General features: G+C 41.9%; 1 protein-coding gene across 3 annotated transcripts in view; it reads right to left on the bottom strand.

The window, feature by feature from the left end:
- Positions 1 to 21,417, bottom strand: part of nrg3b (neuregulin 3b) — a 422,858-nt gene that overhangs the window by 7,961 nt on the left and 393,480 nt on the right. For 2 of the 3 annotated variants that reach the window (XM_088323856.1, XM_088323855.1), the window contains one exon: positions 8,718 to 8,891. In XM_088323856.1, coding sequence (XP_088179982.1) covers positions 8,718 to 8,891 — 174 coding nt within the window. The remainder of the gene's footprint in view (positions 1 to 8,717; positions 8,892 to 21,417) is intronic. The other variant, XM_088323857.1, reaches the window with a different exon arrangement.

Genomic DNA, 21,417 nt, shown 5'->3' with positions numbered 1-21,417 from the left:
TATTCGATGGAAATACTACAGAAATACGGCAAAAATACCACAGAAATACGACAAAAATCAGAGTGCAGAATTACTACAAAAATACTACAGATATACAAAAAAAATATTCTATGGAAATACTACAGAAATACTGCAACAAACTACCAAAGAAAACAACAAAAATACCACAGAAATCCTACAAAAATCAGAGTGCAGAATTACTACAAAAATACTCAGATATACAACAAAAAATATTCTATGGAAATACTACAGAAATACTGCAACAAACTACCAAAGAAAACAAGAAAAATACCACAGAAATCCTACAAAAATCAGAGTGCAGAATTACTACAAAAATACTACTGATATACAACAAAAAATATTTTATGGAAATACTTCAGAAATACTGCAACAAACTACCAAAGAAAACAATAAGAATACCGAAGAAATCCTACAAAAATCAGAGTGCAGAATTACTACAAGAATACTACAGATATACAACAAAAAGTTCTTTTACGGAAATACTACAGAACTATGACAAAAATACCACAGAAATCCTACAAAAATCAGACAGAATTACTACAAAAATACTACAGGTATACAACAAAAAGTTCTTTTACGGAAATACTACAGAAATACGACAAAAATACCACAGAAATACGACAAAAATACCACAGAAATCCTACAAAATTCAGAGTGCAGAATTACTACAAAAATACCACGGATATAAAACAAAAAGTTCTTCTACAGAAATATGACAAAAATACCACAGAAATTCTACAAAAGTCAGAGTACAGAATTACTACAAAAATACTACAGTTGTACAACCAAAAATATTCCATGGAAATACTACAGAAATACTGCAACAAACTACTAAATAAAAACGACAAAAAAACATTGAAATCCTACAAAGATCAGATATAAAACAAAAAATATTCCATGGAAATACTACAGAAATACTGCAACAAACTACCAAAGAAAAAAACAAAAAAACCCACAGAAATCCTACAAAAATCAGAGTGCAGAATTACTACAAAAATACTACGGATATAAAACAAAAAATTCTTTGACGGAAATACTACAGAAATACGACAAAATAACCACAGAAATACGACAAAAATACCACAGAAATACGACAAAAATCAGAGTGCAGAATTACTACAAAAATACTATGGATATACAACAAAAAATATTCTATGGAAATACTACAGAAATACTGCAACAAACTACCAAAGAAAAAAACAAAAATACCACAGAAATCCTACAAAAATCAGAGTGCAGAATTACTACAAAAATACTACAGTTATACAACCAAAAATATTCCATGGAAATACTACAGAAATACTGCAACAAACTACCAAAGAATTACGACAAAAATACCACAGAAATCCTACAAAAATCAGAGTGCAGAATTACTACAAAAATACTACAGATATACAACAAAAAAATTCTATGAAAATACTACAGAAATACTGCAACGAACTACCAAAAGATATGCGACAAAAATACCACAGAAATTCTACAAAAGTCAGAGTGCAGAATTACTACAAAAATACTACAGTTATACAACCAAAAATATTCCATGGAAATACTTCAGAAATACTGCAAGAAACTACTAAAGAAAACCACAAAAATACCACAGAAATCCTACACAAATAAGAGTGCAGAATTACTACAAAAATACTACAGATATACAACAAAAAGTTATTTTACGGAAATACTACAGAAATACGACAAAAATACCACAGAAATCCTACAAAAATACCACAGAAATACGACAAAAATCAGAGTGCAGAATTACTACAAAAATACTACAGTTATACAACCAAAAATATTCTATGGAAATACTACAGAAATACTGCAACAAACTACCAAAAGATATGCGAAAAAAATACCAGAGAAATCCTACATAAGTCAGAGTGCAGAATTACTACAAAAATACTACAGTTATACAACCAAAAATATTCCATGGAAATACTACAGAAATACTGCAACCAACTACCAAAGAAAAAAACAAAAAAAACACAGAAATCCTACAAAAATCAGAGTGCAGAATTACTACAAAAATACTACGGATATAAAACAAAAAGTTATTTTACGGAAATACTACAGAAATACGACAAAATCTCTACAAAAGTCAGAGTACAGAATTACTACAAAAACACTACAGAAATACAACAAAAATTATTCTATGGAAATACTACAGAAATACTGCAACAAACTACCAAAGAAATACGACAAAAACACCACAGAAATCCCACAAAAATCTGAGTGCAGAATTACTACAAAAGTACTACGGATATAAAACAAAAGGTTCTTTTACGGAAATACTACAGAAATACTGCAACAAACTACCAAAGAATTACGACAAAAATACCACAGAAATCCTACAAAAACCAGAGTGCAGAACTACTAAAAAAATACCACAGCTATAAAACAAAACGTTTTTCTATGGACATACCACAGAAATACTGCAACAAACTAAGAAATACGACAAAAAATCCACAGAAATACTACAGAGTGCAGACATACTACAAAACACACAAAAAAAAACCCCATCAACAGTAAAACTACAAAATCAAATATCAAATAAAGTGCTTCAAACAAGGTATGTAATATATCGTACTACTTGAATAGTGATTTTGAAGTATTCTATTTAAAAAAATATATAACATGTACTGTAAATATCCGTACGTATACAGATACCTAAAGAAATATATTGGATCGGTCTCTCGGTTGGGCATCCTGACCACGATAGTTTCCCGTTTCACACTACTCCTATCCAGAGATGAGACTGTGTAACCATGGCAACTGGGAAGAAAGAGAGGACAGATGCGAGGGGGTTGCGGGTAGGGGAATCGGAGGTGTTCCGAAGCTGGGTCTTCTAGAAATAGGTCACTTTAACCTGCTCGATGGCCGCCGATCGTGGGGAGAAACCGGACGGATGGCTAACGAGATGGAAAACATCTTCAAAAACTCGTTTGTTCCCGTCGGCGGACGTATCCGGGAACCCGGGTAAAGCAGGGTTCTCAAACTCAACTCAATTCATACGTTAGGGTTTTATTCAGAGATTTTAGTTTAGATTTTAAAACTATTATTCCTTCCAAACTGCATTTTCTACTTCTTCATGACCTCAATTTTCCCGTTTTACTATCAGATTGGATTTTAGATTTCCTTCTCAATAGAGAACAGTCCGTTGGTGAGAAAGATTCATGTTCTATTGTCCTCAACACTGGTACGCCTCAGGGCTGTCCATTGTCTCCAACTTTGTTTTCCCTATTAACACATGATTGTCAACCCAATTCTGACCATTCAGTATTTGCTAAATATGCAGACGTCACCACGGTTACTGGCTTTATTTCGAATGGAGACGAAACTGAATACAGTCATCCCTCGGTTATCGCGGTTAATGGGGACCAAAACCACCCGCGAAAAGTGAAAATCCGCAAAGTAGGGACACGCCTTCAAAAATGCTTAAAAAAAAAAAAATTTTGTTTTTGTTTTTTTATTATTTTATTATTATTATTTTTTAGACCTGGTTAATGGGGACCAAAACCACCAAAAGTGAAAATCCGCAAAGTAGCGACGCCCCTTCAAAAATGCTTAAAAAAAATTATTATTATTATTATATTATTATTTTAAAATTATTTTATTTTATTATTATTATTTTTTTAAACCCGCAAAGCTCTGAACCCGTGAATGTGGAACCGCGAAGTAGCGACGGCCCTTCAAAAATGCTTAAAAAAAAAAAATGTTTTTTTTGTTTTTTATTATTTTATTTTATTATTATTATTTTTTTTTTTTAGACCCGGTTAATGGGGACCAAAACCACCTGCAAAAAGTGAAAATCTGCAAAGTAGCGACGCCCCTTCAAAAATGCTTATCATTATTATTTTTTAGACCCGCGAAGCTCTGAACCCGCGAACGTGGTACCGCGAAGTAGCGCGGTCCCACTGTACCGAGCAGAAATGGATTCACTTTCCACCTGGTGTCATGAGAGTAATCTGTTATCAAATGTTGGTCAAGGAGATGATAATAGATTTCCGTACTAAGCTTACCCCGCATGTGCCACTGTCAATTAATGGGTACTTACTTGTCAGCTAACCTCACATGGACTGTCAATGCTATTGATATTCTAAAGCACAGGTGTCAAAGAGGCGGCTCGCGGGCCAGATCAGGCCGGCTAGGAGATTGAATCCGGCCCGCGAGACAATGCTCAGAGAAGCGCAAGAGAAAAACATGCTGCAGGTTGAAATATGTCCACTTGATGTTGCCTAAGCCAGGCGCCTCGAACAAAGACACTGTACTTGTATTTCTCTCCTTCCTTCTTTCTTTCTTTCTTGCTCTCTCTCTCGCTCTCTCTCACCCCTTTTCTCCCTCTCTCTCTCTCTCTCTCTCTCTCCCTCTCACCCCTTTTCTCCCTCTCTCTCTCTCTCTCTCACCCCTTTTCTCCGTCTCTCTCTCTCTCTCTCTCTCTCTCACCCCTTTTCTCTCTCTCTCACCCCTTTTCTCCCTCTCTCTCTCTCTCACCCCTTTTCTCCCTCTCTCTCACCCCTTTTCTTCCTCCCTCTCTCTCTCTCTCTCACCCCTTTTCTCCCTCTGTGTCTCTCTCTCTTCTTTTGTTGCTCTTTGTCTCTTTTCTCTTTCTCTCTTCCTACCCTTCACGCTTTCTTTTCTCTGTTCTTTTTTCTCTCTTTCCGTCTTTCTATTTCTCTGTGAATTTCTTTCTTCCTCTCCCTTTCTTCCCCCCTCTCTCACGACTTCTCTTTTTATCTCTTTTGTTTCTCACGCTCTCTCCCTCTCTTTTTCTTTCTTTCTTCTATCATTTTATCATTTATCAAATGATTTCTTGTATATATCATGTTTATGGTTTATACTGGCTGAATAAATAAATACAATACAATAAAATTGTCGTGTCCAGCATGGTCGCCGTGGTGACCGGCTGGCCCCGCCCGCTGGGCACGGCTGCAGTAGATCAGCTAATTTGCGTGTGCGCTACTTAAGGGTGGGTTGTGGGTTTTGCGGGTGCTGGCTCATTGCATTTTCTGTCTCCCGTTCTGTTTTGCTCTGTCCTGCAAAGGGTCAATTGTACTCCTTAATAATAGATGGTGATAATACCCTGTTGGATCTTTTCTACCTGCTCTGTCAATCACTGCATTGGAGTGGGACCATATCTCATTTGATTGTGATTTTGTTGGTTTTATTACCCGAATCTGGCATCGCTGGTGTAAAGTAAAAGGAAATTACCGGCGTGTTCACGGAATTGTCATGGGAAGCGTGACAGAACATGACCACGCTGTTGAGTGACTGATGACAAAGTGACCGATTCTCTTTCAAACGGGAGACAAAAGCCCTGACCTCGATTGGGGATACGCCGATTCCGGGATGGAGAGCGGTTCCGTTCCGAGAAGCTTTACATAAAAAAAAGAAAATGTCGGAAATAGGTCACGTAAAGAGTTTGGCAGCCGGCAGTGTTATCTTCGGAGTTGCCGGGATGTTCAATCAGACTGGCTTGCTAACAGGAACATCGCGAGGGACACTACTGCTAGCTTTAATGACGGGAGGTTTTCATACGAGTGCGCTGCCTGAAAGCAAATTAAACTGTTCTGGAGAAATAAAAAAAAGTGAGGGAGAGAAAGAGAGATAAATGAGAGAGAAGGGGAAAGAGAGAACCAACTAGAAAGAGAGCAAGAAAGAGAGAGAGCAAGAAAGAGAGACAGAGAGATAAAGAGAAAAAAAGAGAGAGAGAGTGAGAAAGTGAATGAAATAAAGTAAGAAAGCAAGAGAGAGCGAGAGAGAGAGAAATGAGAAGAATAAAGAAAGAAGTAAAATGAGAAAGAAAAAAAGAGGGGAGAGAAAGAGACTGAGAAAGAGAGAGGGAGAAAGAAAATAAGAGTGAGCGAGAGAGAGAGAAAGAGAAAACAAGAGAGAAGGGGAAAGAGAGAACCAACGAGAGAGAGAGCAAGAAAGAGAGAGAGAGCAAGAAAGAGAGAGAGAGACAGAGAGATAAAGAGAAAAAAAGAGAGAGAGAGAAAGTGAATGAAATAAAGTGAAAAAGCGAGAGAGAGAGGAGAGAGAGAGAGAGAAATGAGAAGAATAAAGAAAGAAGCAAAATAAGAAAGAAATAAAGAGGGGAGAGAAAGAGACTGAGAAAGAGAGAGAGGGAGATAGAAAATAATAGTGAGCGAGGGAGAGAGAGAGAAAGAGAAAACAAGAGAGAAGGGGAAAGAGAGAACCAACGAGAGAGAGCAAGAAAGAGAGAGAAAGAGACAGAGATAAAGAGAAAAAAGAGAGCAAGAAAGTGAATGAAATAAAGTGAGAATACAAGAGAGAGAGAGAAAGAGAGAGATGAGAAGAATAAAGAAAGAAGCAAAATGAGAGAGAAATAAAAAGGAGAGAGAAACAGACTGGGAAAGAGAGAGGGAGAAAGAAAATAAGAGTGAGCGAGGGAGAGAGAGAGAAAGAAAACAAGAGAGAAGGGGAAAGAGCGAACCAACGATAGAGGGAGCAAGAAAGAGAGAGAGAGCAAGAAAGAAAGAGACAGAGGGATGAAGAGAAAAAAGAGAGAGAGCGAGAAAGTGAATGAAATAAAGTGAGAATGCAAGAGAGAGAGACAGAGAGAGAGACAGAGAGAGAGACAGAGAGAGAGAGAGAGAGAGAGAGAGAGAGAGAGATTAGAAGAATAAAGAAAGAAGCAAAATGAGAGAGAAAGAGACTGGGAAAGAGAGAGGGAGAAAGAAAATAAGAGCGAGAGAGAGAGAGAAAGAGAAAACAAGAGAGAAGGGGAAAGAGAGAACCAACGAGAGAGGGAGCAAGAATGAGAGAGAGAGAGCAAAAAAAGAGAGCGAAAGAGACAGAGAGATGGAGAAAAAAAGAGAGAGAGTGAGAAAGTGAATGAAATAAAATGAAAGAGAGAGAGGAGAGAGAGAGAGAGAGAGAGAGAGAGAGAGAGAGAGAGAGAGAGAGAGAGAGAAATGAGAAAAATAAAGAAAGAAGCAAAATGAGAGAGAAATAAAGAGGGGAGAGAAAGAGACTGAGAAAAAGAAAGAAAAAGAGAGGGAGAGAGATAGAGAGAGACAGGCCGAGTAAGAAAGAGAAAAAAATGAGTGATAGAGATAGAAAGAGAGAGAAACCAAGCGAAAAAGAGAGGGAGAGAAATGAGAAGATAAACAAAGAAGCAAAATGAGATGATTGTTGCTAACAGAGACTGGCACAAAGCACTTTTGTCGAGAGGTGTACCGTTCTTGCCCGCCACAAAATGAAATGCACGGTTGTGGCCGCGGTCCATTATCCCCACAGCACAGGCCGTCAAATATGTCTTGTGTGGTGGTATTCATATTTATTTCTTTTCACCTACAATGAACTGCACCTGTGCGGCCAAAATCCAATATCTCCAATCCCTTCTTGTTGCCAACAGAGACCGACTCAAGACACTTTTGTCGAGAGGCGTACCGTTCTTGCCCGCCACAAGATGAAATGCACGGTTGTGGCCGCAGTCCATTATCCCCACAGCACAGGCCGTCAAATATGTCATGTATGGCGATATTTATATTGAATTATTTTCACCTACAATGAACAGCACCTGTGCGGCCACAATCCATTATCCCCAATCCCTTCTAGTTGCCAACAGAGACCGGCACAAGGCACTTTTGTCGAGAGGTGTACCGTTCTTGCCCGCCACAAAATGAAATGCACGGTTGTGGCCGCGGTCCATTATCCCCACAGCACAGGCCGTCAAATATGTCATGTATGGCGATATTTATATTGAATTATTTTCACCTACAATGAACAGAACCTGTGCGGCCACAATCCATTATCCCCAATCCCTTCTTGTTGCCAACGGAGACCGGCACAAGGCACTTTTGTCGAGAGGTGTACCGTTCTTGCCCGCCACAAAATGAAATGCACGGTTGTGGCCGCGGTCCATTATCCCCACAGCACAGGCCGTCAAATATGTCATGTATGGCGATATTTATATTGAATTATTTTCACCTACAATGAACAGAACCTGTGCGGCCACAATCCATTATCCCCAATCCCTTCTTGTTGCCAACGGAGACCGGCACAAGGCACTTTTGTAGAGAGGTGTACCGTTCTTGCCGCTACAAAATGAAATGCACGGTTGTGGCCGCAGTCCATTATCCCCACAGCACAGGCCGACAAATATGTCTTGTGTGGCGGTATTTAGATTGAATTCTTTTCCCCTAAAATGAACAGCACCTGTGCGGCCACAATCCATTATCCCAATCCCTTATTGTTGCCAACGGAGACCAGCACAGGGCACTTTAGTTGAAAGGTGTACCGTTCTTTCCCGCCACAAAATGAAATGCACAGTTGTGGCCGCGGTCCATTATCCCCACATTACAGGCCGACAAATATGTCTTGTGTGGCGGTATTTAAATCTAATTCTTTTCACCTACAATGAACTGCACCTGTGCGACCGCAGTCCATTATCCGCAGTCGACTACAGATGCTAGCAAGTTAAAAATTTGGGGGTTCCGGTCCCCACTGACTGCAATAAAAACAGATTACAGTGTCAGTTTAGACAAACTATACTAGTCTCAGGGCAGTATCGCCATCTACTGTTAAAAAATATATTTGACCATCGGTTATTTTTGTTTTCTTAGCATTTTTTTTGCCAAAGCAGAACCTGAGACCCACTGAAAACAGATCGGCGACCCACTTATGGGTCCAGAACCAACAGTTAAAAAACTCTAGTAGATGAGAAAACGACCAACCGCTTGTTGGACTCAGTTGTGTCCTCCTGGAGATGCTTGTAGAGGTGAGTGGACACCCAGGAAGTGTCCAGCAAATTGCAGGGCAGTTTCAGCCTCCCCCTGGGAGTGGGCGGCGTCCTGAAATGATCGATGTCCTTGCGTCTTAGCCCCGGGCTGAGTGAGAGGGAACTGCTCCTAGAATCACAGAGATACCTCAAAAATGGCGCTTAGTGGGGACCAGAGCCCTACACCAGAGTCTGAAACTCATTTTTCACAACTTGAAAACCATTGGTCCCTCAAACCTTAGTTATAGGGTCACTAAATGTGAGAGGATGTGGAAGTAAAGCGACTGAGTGGAAGTAAGAGGGGAATGTTGCAAAGTATTAAGGGTTGATCATCAAGAATATATAACAGCAGTGTTCATTTGAGCTGTAAAAAGTGATGGGTCCCAGGGACTCGCATGCTCTAAAATCTAGGGGCCCCAACAGAGATCTATGGGTCCCCAAAATTAGGTCTTATCACGGTTGAAATTGTAAATCGGCGACAAAAATATAATATAAATCTATATATTCATGCAGTTGTAATCGTCACACTTAATTGGTAATACAAAGCAGTTATCACTTCAGATTTTTCAGTTCATATATTCTTCGTGGTTTGCTGTCCCGCCACAGTTGTAATGCCTTCTCAAGGTCCAATCCATTATCATCCTCCTCATAGCGTCACCAGGAGTATAATTTAGTCCATTTTGGCAGAAAAGTTCTTTTCTTGCTCGTATTGTTTTGTTTATTTTCTTTCGTCGAATCGTTCGCTTTAACACGCGTGTTTTCCTTGCCTCCGCGATCTTCTGAAGAATTTCTCCGCTGTTTTTTCGTGCCGGAATTATTGCCGTTGTTATCACTTTCTGTGTTATGTTTCGATTTATTACCGACACTGAAGAAAAATTGCCATTTTTTTGTTGATTTGCACCTAATACCAACTGTTTTTTCGGAGGCATACTTCTCTTTCACTCGACAACCGCCACAACAATGACGTAAGCTCGAAGCAACAAGATCTCCTTTGCCAAGATCGGCGCGAGACCAAAACAACAATGGCGGATCTGCCTGACGAAAAGTTTGGAGTGCGCTAAATCTTTGTTTAAAAATCTCATCTCATCTCATTAGCTGCACCGCTTATCCTCAGTAGGGTCGCGGGGGTGCTGGAGCCCATCCCAGCAATCATCGGGCAGTGGGCAGGGGACACAATAATGATAATTTCGTGCCAAAAAAGTTGCGTCCCAAGGACGCGCGTTGATTTGACCCAATACGTCCCCAGGAAAAATGATGCGTATAGGACGCAGGGACACAGGGAAACCAGAACACTGTAACAGAACGACACTTTAAAGTTAAGTTCATTATAAATCTACTTATAACATTCATTGCATGTCTATGACATGGCTGTTTTCCATCTGCCATCAGTATGTACCTGTATTTACTTATCCTCATTCATGCCACGTGAACTCCTCTTTCCACGATGCTTTTAATGTACGTTTACGTTTTGTAGCGTCATAAATTGCGTTCGCTTCTTTTGAATCTTTCTTCTGGGGCTGAGGTTTTGGCTTGATTCCGAACCACTTCTCCAATTTTCTTGTGTTCTCTGTGCGTCTACTTTGGAAAATGATATGCGAATGCGCGACCAGGGTTGGGTAGGGTAACTTTAACTGGATTACTTTCAATTAGTCGAGATCAAAACAGGTCGTCATTCGGGACGGGAGAGCAGACGTAGTCGAGATCAAAAACGGATCGTTATTCGGGACGGGAGAAGAGACGTGGTCCAGATCAAAACGAATCGTTAGCGGGAGACAAACAGGAGCAAAAATGGGACAGGCGAAAAAGGGCTTGCTGTGTAAAAACAGAGATTCACTGACGGACCGACAAAAGGGGACTGACAGGACAGAGTTTAAATACTGACAGGGAGCCAATCTGTCAACATGCGACAGCTGGTGCCACACGGGCAGGTTTGGGTAGGGTTACTTGAACTGGATTACTTTCAATGACTTTTGGATTACTCCAATACCAAATATGCTAATAAAAGACAAAAGAAACTAAATATGAATCAAATGACTCCATTTTATGCAGGCTTGGGGAGTAACGGAGTACATGGAACGGCAAAAATGATGTTGTCAAGCTGTCATTTTGTTTCTGTCGCATTTGAGGTTCGTTTTGCCGGAGATCAAAGAGATCAAAGCCAGGAGAGAAAGCTTACCACGTGTTGGAAGTCATCATTTTATTCCCTGTGTTGCAATCGGGCACTGACTCCCACCTGTTTTTGCTCTCGTCTGTTTCCCGGCTTCGACCCGTTTCCGATCCTGACTAGGTCTACTCTCCTCTTCTGGCTTTCGACTCGTTTCCGATCCCGACCACGTTTTTTGCTCCCCTGTCCCGGCTCCTGACCCGTTTTTTTCTGTTCCCGACACCGCCATCGCTCGCCACGGAAGTCCCACTTCCGCGTTCAGAGCGACCTGCTTCCCGCGCCCAGCGATCACCGGATCGTGGGTGAAACCCTTTCCTTTCTTCCAATAAAACTGAGAGAAAGGTCCTGTCTCCGTTCTGGTCCTGACATAAGGGGGTTTCATGCCCGCCCTGCAGTTTGATTGACAGCATTTAACAGCCTATCACAGTCCTGCACTGTCTGGGGCGGCAGTGGCCCAGGAGGTAGAGCGCTCGTCTTGGGATCAAGAGATCGCAGTTCGAATCCCGGCTCCTCCGTGTTACATGTCGAAGTGTCCTTGGGTAAGACACTGAACCCCTAATAAGCAGATTAGCGCCTTACATGGCTGCAGGGCCGCTATTGGGAAATGTGGAGCACACTGTAAAGCGCTTTGGGAAGTCTTGACTTGAAAAGCGCTATAGAAATGCAGATCATTTCATTTCATTTGTCTGTTCTGAACACAATGCACGTTACGCTGATATCAATGACAATAAAGACAATTCAATTCAGGCAAAGCAGCGCGAGGAATATCAGGGTTTTAACGTAATAACACACACATTCAGTAATCCCTTGTGAAATCTTTATCTGCCCGTTGTTTGGGCCGACCTTTCGGTTAAGCGCCCAAACGGAGGGGCGCGGAATTTACAGCCTTCGTAAAAAAAAAAACAAGGCAAGGATGAGATAATCCTGCCCAACAGATGCCATTTATCGGTTACGCCTTTGCTGGGAATAATTGGGCATCCGTGACTAAGGAGAGCACCTGATTAAAGACACAGGCCTGTCTCAATTTTGTCTTTGTACAAGCCGCACCTTCTGGAAAAATGTCAACATATTACCCATGATTTCTTATCATTGATGTTGACTATGTTCTGTGTACTGTTACCCAATGCTATCTATTGCACCCTGGTCATCCTGGAAGGAGGATTAGCACCTGTGAGACCCCTTCTCGAGGTTTCCTCGTGCTGAGGTTTTTGAGTTTTCCCTTTCCCGGATGTTGGTTTCAGATCAGGGGATGGGTGTCATTGTAACCTGTGGAGTCTTTTGAGACAGTTTGTGATTAAGGGTGTCAAAAATAAATGGGACTCGATCTGATATGCAGAATGCCAAAAGTGTCACGGTTGCCATGGCGCCCAATTGGCCCCGCCCGTGTGGCGTCAGCTGCAGCTTGTTGACGGATTGGCTTCACCACTATTTAAACCCTGTCCTCTCAATCCTCTTTTGTCAGGCCGTCAACGGACTTCTGCACACTTCTATTTTCGTATCATCGGCGTTAATTTCAGGTCGAAGGAGTTTCCTTTAATCCTCGAGGAACGGTAAAAAGAGAATTCAATTTGGTCCTCAAATAACACACGAAAAGACAAGTCTGTGTTGCAATTGGGCACTATTCTCCACCGTTGCACTGGCCTTGTCGTGTAAGAATATATCCAACCATTTTCTTCAGCTTATCCAGGTTTTAGATCAGGGGCTGGTGTAATAATAATCTGTGGTTTGCAATAACCTGTGCAGCCCTTTGAGACTCTTTGTGATTAAGGGCGTCGCAAATAAACATGACTGCTAGACGTGGGTTTCGACTCGGTCCTGTTCCTGTTGGTATTTCCTGTCCGGTATTGTTCCCGTTTATTTTGTCCTGTTTAATTTCGGTTTCCAGTTTTGTTTCCGTCTATTTTCGTCCTGTTTGTTATTTTCTCCAGTTTTCGTTCCCGTCTAGTTTGTCCTGGGTATTTTTGATATTCTGATACATTATTGGTCCTGTCTGTCCCGTCTTGTCATGCACGTTAGGCAGCAGTCTGTGGTGGAATGATAGGAAGCCAGAGGCCGACGCGATCGATACCAATTGCCCAGGTAGATATCGGGCAGATGGGGTCGATACCGGACAGGACGGGACGGACAGGATTGATATCAAAACGGGATATTGAAAATAAACAGGACAAACTAGACGGGAACGAAACTGGAAACGGATATTAAACAACAGGACGGACAGGATTGATATCAAAACGGGATATCGAAAATAAACAGGACAAACTAGACGGGAACGAAACTGGAAACCGATATTAAACAACGGGACGGACAGGATTGATGTCAAAACGGGAAATCGAAAATAAACAGGACAAACTAGACGGGAACGAAACTGGAAACCGATATTAAGCAACGGGACGGACAGGATTGATATCAAAACGGGAAATCGAAAATAAACCGGACAAACTAGATGGGAACGAAACTGGAAACGGATATGAAACAACGGGACGGACAGGATTGATATCAAAACGGGATATCGAAAATAAACAGGACAACCTTGACGGGAACGAAACTGGAAACCGATAATAAAGAACGGGACGGACAGGATGGATATCAAAACAGGATATCGGAAATAAACAGGACAATTTAGACGGGAACGAAACTGGAAACTAAACTGATATTAAACAAGGGGAAGGACAGGATGGATATCAAAACAGGATATCGAAAATAAACAGGACAAACTAGACGGGAACGAAACTGGAAACCGATAATAAAGAACGGGACGGACAGGATGGATATCAAAACAGGATACCGAAAATAAACAGGACAAACGAGACGGGAACAAAACTGGAAACCGATATTAAACAACGGGACGGACAGGATTGATATCAAAACGGGATATCGAAAATAAACAGGACAACCTTGACGGGAACAAAACTGGAAACCGATATTAAACAACGGGACGGACAGGATTGATATCAAAACGGGATATCGAAAATAAACAGGACAAACTAGACGGGAACGAAACTGGAAACCGATATTAAACAACGGGCCAGACAGGATGGATATCAAAACAGGATATCGGTTTCCAGTTACACTCCCGTCTGGTTTGTCCTGTTTATTTTCGATTTCCTGTATTGATATCAATCCTTTCTGTCCCGTCCTGTCCGGTATCGGCCCCATCTGTCCGATATCAACTCGGGTAATTGGAATCCATCTTGTCGGTCTCTGGCTTCCTCTCATTCCACGCCAGACCGCTGCCTAACGTGCATGACTCCCCATTTCCCGTATAATAAAAGGCTTGTGTGAGAACGTCACGCGTTTGGGTCCTGATCCGGAGGAAATAACAAAGAAATGCAGAAATGTGGGAGACGCAGATTCTCTTTATCCACACAGACAATCACAACCCAGGCAATACATCGGACCGGCACAGAAATCTATCTGAGTCGGTAAGGCTTCCTACCGCCGAGACCGCACACGATATCAACATCTGATAACGTATACAATACAAACTTCCAACTCTCGGTTGATAACATCCTGTCCAAACTATGGTGTCCTCATCCAACCCCCTTGCGCTTTTTTGTGGCCAAAATATAAGAATGAACTTTTATTTCAGAGTTGAAGGATTTTATACATTTGACTATAAAGGATTTTATACGATTGAATACAAGTTACATTTATTGAGTACAATGAAGATTTTCACCGAGTAGGCTTAAGTTCAATGACAGGTCAAGCTGATCCGAATATTGGAATACTGGTTTTGAAAGTCCTTGGATTTTTCCATGAATAAGGTATACGAATTCTGCGTCCGGAGTTTATGACGGAGGTTTTAGAAGGTCCAGGGTTTTTGCAGGCGTCATAAATCAACAAAGTGGGCACGTTGCCCATGGCAACGCAGGAAAAGTCAAACGAGAAGGTCGAAAGAAGAAGCACAAGAAAGAGAAAACAAAACTCTGTGATGTACCTCAAAATAAAGGTATTCAGCGTAGTATTTGAACACTAAATGTACTTTTTTTACATTTTTAATAGTGGTCTTTCTCATCTACATAATTAAATGATTATCGAAGTTTAAGTATATCTTTATTAATATTTTGATTTTTCGGACTCTGATTGGCTCCCGATCAGTACTTGTACCCACTCCTGTCTGTCCCCTTTTTTCAGTCCGTCTGCGAACCTCAGTTAACAATAGGCAAGCACTTTTCAACCCTGACTCCCACCTGTCCCGTTTTTTGCTCCTGTCTGTCCCCCGGCTTCGATCCTGACCACGTATACTTTATAGTCACAGATTTCAACCTCCTTTTATCCCTGACTACGTCTACTCTCCTTTCCTGGTTTACGACTCTCTTTTTTTCCACATTTTTGCTCTCTTGTCCCGGCTACTGACCCGTTTATTCCGTTCCCGACAGCGCCATCGCTCGCCACGGAAGTTCCACAGAGCGACCTGCTTCCCGCATCCAGCCATACCCAGATCGTCCCGTTTTTTGCTCCTGTCTGTCCCCCAGCTTCGACCCGTTTTTGATCCTGTCTACTCCCCTGTCCCAGCTTTCGACCTCCTTTTGTCCCTGACCACGTCTACTCTCCTTTCCTGGTTAACGACTCGCTTCTGACCACGTTTTTGCTCTCTTGTCCCGGCTACTGACCCGTTTATTCCGTTCCCGACAGCGCCATCGCTCGCCACGGAAGTTCCACAGAGCGACCTGCTTCCCGCATCCAGCCATACCCAGATCGTCCCGTTTTTTGCTCTTGTCTGCCCCCGGCTTCGACCAGTTTTTGATCCTGTCTAGGACAGGATGGATATCAAAACAGGATATTGAAAATAAACAGGACAAACTAGACGGGAACGAAACTGGAAACCGGTATTAAACAACGGGATGGACAGGATTGATATCAAAACAGGATATCGAAAATAAACAGGACAAACTAGACGGGAACGAAACTGGAAACCGGTATTAAACAACGGGATGGACAGGATTGATATCAAAACAGGATATCGAAAATAAACAGGACAAACTAGACGGGAACGAAACTGGAAACCGATATTAAACAACGGGACAGATAGGATTGATATCAAAACAGGATATAGAAATCAAACAGGACAAACGAGACGGGAACGAAACTGGAAACCGATAATAAACAACGGGATGGACAGGATTGATATCAAAACAAGATATAGAATTTAAACAGGACTAACTAGACGGGAACGATACTGGAAACCAATATTTAACAATGGGACAAACAGGATTGATATTAAAACAGGATATTGAAAATTAAACAGGACTAACTAGACGGGAACGAAACTGGAAACTGATGTTAAACAACGGGACGGACAGGATTGATATCAAAACAGGATATCAAAAATGAACATGCCGAACTAGATGGGAACGAAACTGGAAACCGATATTAAACAACGGGACAAACAGGGTTGATATCAAAACAGGATATCGAAAATAAACAGGATAAACCAGACGGGAACGAAACTGGAAACCTGATATTAAACAGGACAAAATAAACGCGAACAACACCGGTAGCTGATGGCAGGAACGCGGAAGTGGCACTTCCGTGTCGAGCGAGGGTAGTCGTAGGCAGCGGGAAAACAGGTCGATGGCCGGGACGGAGGAGTCAAGCCAAGTCAAGTCATTTTTATTTATGACGCCCTTAATCACAAAGAGTCTCAAAGGGCTGCACAGGTTATTGCACAGACTATTATTTCAGACTATTATTACACAATCCCATGATCTGGAAACAACATGAGAGCAAGGAAAAACTCAAAAACCTCAACATGAGGAAAATGAAGAAACCTTGAGAAAGGACCGCAAATGTGGCATCCCCTTTCAGGATTACCAGGCAAAGGATGTTGCAATTACAAATAATACAGAGAGCAAAGCAGAAACGGGTCCAGAAACAGGTATAAGGCAGAAGAAAACAGGGCAGGAGAATGTCAGATACTACAGAGCTTGCCTAGCTGAAAGCATAGGTTCGCAGACAGTCTGACAGCGTCCTCTTGGAAGGGGTTTAAAAAGAGTCCTGGAACCAATCAGCGATCAAGGCTGTTGGCACCAAATCAATTTAACGCGATTGGTCCAACAATCAAAGACAAGACGGGAACGCCCTTTCCATACGATTGTTTTCGAGAGCAAAGCAGAAACGGGTCCAGAAACAGGTCGGCAACAGGTATCAGGCAGGAGAAAACAGGGCAGGAGAATGTCGGATACTACAGAGCTTGCCTATTTGAAAGCATAGGTTCGCAGACGGTCTGACCGCTTCCTCTTGGAAGACGGAGGTTTGAAAAGAGTCAGGGAACCAATCAGCAACCAGGGCTGTAGGCGCCAAATCAATTTAATGCCATTGGTCCAACAATCAAAGACAAGACGGGAACGCCCTTTCCATACGATTGTTTTCGAGAGCAAAGCAGAAACGGGTCCAGAAACAGGTCGGCAACAGGTATCAGGCAGGAGAAAACAGGGCAGGAGAATGTCGGATACTACAGAGCTTGCCTAGCTGAAAGCATAGGTTCGCAGACGGTCTGACCGCTTCCTCTTGGAAGACGTGGGTTTAAAAAGAGACCTGGAACCAATCAGCGATCAAGGCTGTTGGCACCAAATCAATTTAACGCGATCGGTCCAACAATCAAAGACAAGACGGGAACGCCCTTTCCATACGATTGTTTTCGAGAGCAAAGCAGAAACGGGTCCAGAAACAGGTCGGCAACAGGTATCAGGCAGGAGAAAACAGGGCAGGAGAATGTCGGATACTACAGAGCTTGCCTAGCTGAAAGCATAGGTTCGCAGACGGTCTGACCGCTTCCTCTTGGAAGACGTGGGTTTAAAAAGAGACCTGGAACCAATCAGCGATCAAGGCTGTTGGCACCAAATCAATTTAACGCGATCGGTCCAACAATCAAAGACAAGACGGGAACGCCCTTTCCATACGATTGTTTTCGAGAGCAAAGCAGAAACGGGTCCAGAAACAGGTCGGCAACAGGTATCAGGCAGGAGAAAACAGGGCAGGAGAATGTCGGATACTACAGAGCTTGCCTATTTGAAAGCATAGGTTCGCAGACGGTCTGACCGCTTCCTCTTGGAAGACGGAGGTTTGAAAAGAGTCAGGGAACCAATCAGCAACCAGGGCTGTAGGCGCCAAATCAATTTAATGCCATTGGTCCAACAATCAAAGACAAGACGGGAACGCCCTTTCCATACGATTGTTTTCGAGAGCAAAGCAGAAACGGGTCCAGAAACAGGTCGGCAACAGGTATCAGGCAGGAGAAAACAGGGCAGGAGAATGTCGGATACTACAGAGCTTGCCTAGCTGAAAGCATAGGTTCGCAGACGGTCTGACCGCTTCCTCTTGGAAGACGTGGGTTTAAAAAGAGACCTGGAACCAATCAGCGATCAAGGCTGTTGGCACCAAATCAATTTAACGCGATCGGTCCAACAATCAAAGACAAGACGGGAACGCCCTTTCCATACGATTGTTTTCGAGAGCAAAGCAGAAACGGGTCCAGAAACAGGTATAAGGCAGGAGAAAACAGGGCAGGAGAATCTAGGATACTACAGAGCTTGCCTAGCTGAAAGCATAGGTTCGCAGACGGTCTGGTCTGACCGCTTCCTCTTGGAAGACGGGGGTTTAAAAAGAGTCCTGGAACCAATCAGCGATCAAGGCCAAATCAATTTAATGCGATTGGTCCAACAATCAAAGACAAGACGGGAATGCCTTTTCGATATGATTGTTTAAGAGAGCAAAGCAGAAACGGGTCCAGAAACAGGTCGGAAACAGGTATCAGGCAGGAGAAAACAGGGCAGGAGAATGTCGGATACTACAGAGCTTGCCTATCTGAAAGCATAGGTTCGCAGACGGTCTGACCGCTTCCTCTTGGAAGATGGGGGTCAAGGCTGCTGGCTGTCCCGAATCAATTTAATGCGATTGGTCCAACAATTAAAGACAAGACGGGAACACGATTGTTTTTGCTCAGGAGAAAAAAAGCTACACTTTTGGGTCCCACCGACAGCTTTTTATCTCTGAGGGCTTCTCGGTGCTCTGCGGTTTTTCGGGTCAATAGCCAAAAACATCTCCAAATCATCCATCAGAGTGGAATTCAGTTCCGCCTCTTTCGACTCAGACAGGCAGAAACAAATGATTGACCGTTCCGTATTCCGGGACGAAGGACCTTTGTGACACCGTGTTGTCCCCCTCGCTGAGGAAAGCACAAGAGAAAAATGAGCTGCTGGTTGAAATATGTCAGTTGATGTTGCCAAAGCAAGGTGCTGCTCACAAACGCTGTACCTGTATTTCTTTTTTTCTTTTCTCTCTCTCTCTCTCTCTCTCTTCCACCTTTTTCTCTTACTTTCTATCCCTCTCTCTTTCACTCATTGTGTCTCTCTTATTCTTCCTTTGTTCCTCTTTGTGTCTTTTTCTATTCTTACCTTCTTTTGCTCTCTCTTCCTTTTTTCCTTTTTTTCTATCCTTTCTCTCTCTCTTGCGTCCCCCCCTCTCACTCCCCCTGTTTTGTTTCTTTCTTTATTTCCCTCCATCTTTTCCTTTTCATTCGTTTTTTTCTTTTTTTCTTTCTGTCTTTCTTTCTTTCTTTTCTTTCTCTCCCCTCTCTCTCTTTCTCTCTCTCTCTCTCTATCTCTCTCTCTTCCTCCCTTTTTCTCTTACTTTCTATCTCTCTCTCTTTCACTCACCCCGTCTCTCTTTTTCTTTCTTTGTTCCTCTTTGTCCCTTTCTCTATTCTTACCTTTTGCTCTCTCTTCCTTTTTTCCTTTTTCTCTCGCTCTCTTGCAACCCCCTCCTCTTTCTCCCCTTCTCTCTTCTTCTTGTTCTCCCTTTCTCTGTCCCGCCCTCTCTCTTTTTCTCTGCCTCTCTTTCTCTTATTTCTTTCGCTCTCCTTTTAATTTTTCTCAATCTACTACTCTTTCTTTCTTTTTCTTTCATTCTTTTTCTTTCTTTCTTTCTTTATCTTTCTTTCTTTCTCTCCTTCTTTCCCTCCATCTTTCCTCTTCATTTTTTTTCTTTCCTTTTTTCCTTTAATCTTTATTTTGTTATTTCTTTCTTTCTCTCCTATCTTACTCTCTCTTCAACCTTTTTCTCTTACTTTCTATCTCTCTCTCTTTCACTCATTGTGTCTCTCTTATTCTTCCTTTGTTCCTCTTTGTGTCTTTCTCTATTCTTACATTCTTTTGCTCTCTCTTCCTTTTTTCATTTTTTCTGTCTTTTCTTTCTCGCTCTTGCGTCCCCCTCCTCTTTCTCCCCTTCTCTTTTTCTATTTCTGTTTGGATTTCTTTTTCTATCTATTTCTTTCCCCCTCTCTTACTATTTCTTTTTTCATCTCTCTTGTTTCTAATGTTATCTCTTTCTCTCTTTCTCTGTCCCCCTCTCTCTCTTTTTCTCTCCCTCTCTTTCTCTTATTTCTTTTGCTCTACTTTTAATTATTCTCAATCTACTAGTCTTTCTTTCTTTCTTTCTTTCTTTCTTTTGTTATTTCCTTCTTTCTTTGTCCCATCTTTCCTTTTCATTCTTTTTTCTTTCTTTCTTTCTCTCTTTCTCTCATTTTTCTTTCTTTCCTTCCTTCTCTTGTTATCTCTTTCTTTGTCCCCATCTTTCCATTTCCTTCTTTCTTTCTTTCTTTCTTTCTTTCTTTCTTTCTTTCTTTCTGTCCATCTTTCCTTTTCTTTTTTTCCATCTTTCTTTCATTTGTTTTTCTTTCTTTCTTTCATTCTTTCTTTTGTTATTTCTTTCTTTAGTGGACACCATCTTTCCTTTTCATTCTTTTTTTCTTTCTTTCTTCCCCCCATCTTTCCTTTTCTTTCTTTCTTTCTCTTTCTTTCTTTCTCTCTCTCTTTCTTTTGTTATTTCTTTCTTTCGTTGACCCCATCTTTCCATTTCATTCTTTTTTTCTTTCTTTCTTTCCCTCCATCTTTCCTTTTCATTCTTATTTTCTTTCTTTTTATCGTTTTTTTTTCTTTTTTTCTTTCACTCTTTTGTTATTTCTTTCTTTCTTTGTCCCCATCTTTCCTTTTCTTTCTTTCTCTCTTTCCTGCTTTCTTTCTCTCTTTCTTTTTCTCTTTTCTCTCTTTCTTTCTGTCCATCTCTCCTTTTCATTCTTCCTTCCTCATTAGTCCGGCCCCCCGAGAGAAGGTTCGATCTATCTTGTGGCCCCCGAGTTCAAATGAGTTTGACAGCCCCGCCCTCAACCGCCACATCCTGCGCGTCCTTGCTTTGTCACGCCCAACGCTGCGCTCGACAAGAATGTCATTAAGATTCGGGGAAAGACGGCGCTCGTTTCTCGGGGGACACCAAAAATTGTAACACTTCCGGTTGATGTTGCAGAGGAAGTGTTTGCATCAAACAATGGGACGTTTACCCCCGCCTGTAAATTTTCCCAACAGGGATGAATAAAGTATCTATTTATGTAAAGCTTCTTGTTTACTTTGGCAGCAAATTAAAGCTTGGGTTTATTCGGGCTCGGTTATCAAATCGGGTTCGGGTTAATATAGACTCAGGTCAGGTCGGGTTGAAA

This window comes from Urocampus carinirostris, chromosome 19, assembly GCF_059441175.1.
Source record: "Urocampus carinirostris isolate Australia breed hairy pipefish chromosome 19, RoL_Ucar_1.0, whole genome shotgun sequence".
Lineage (NCBI taxonomy): Eukaryota > Metazoa > Chordata > Actinopteri > Syngnathiformes > Syngnathidae > Urocampus > Urocampus carinirostris.
The sequence above is the reverse complement of the archived record's forward strand: the minus strand, read 5'-3'. Positions and strand labels throughout refer to the sequence as shown.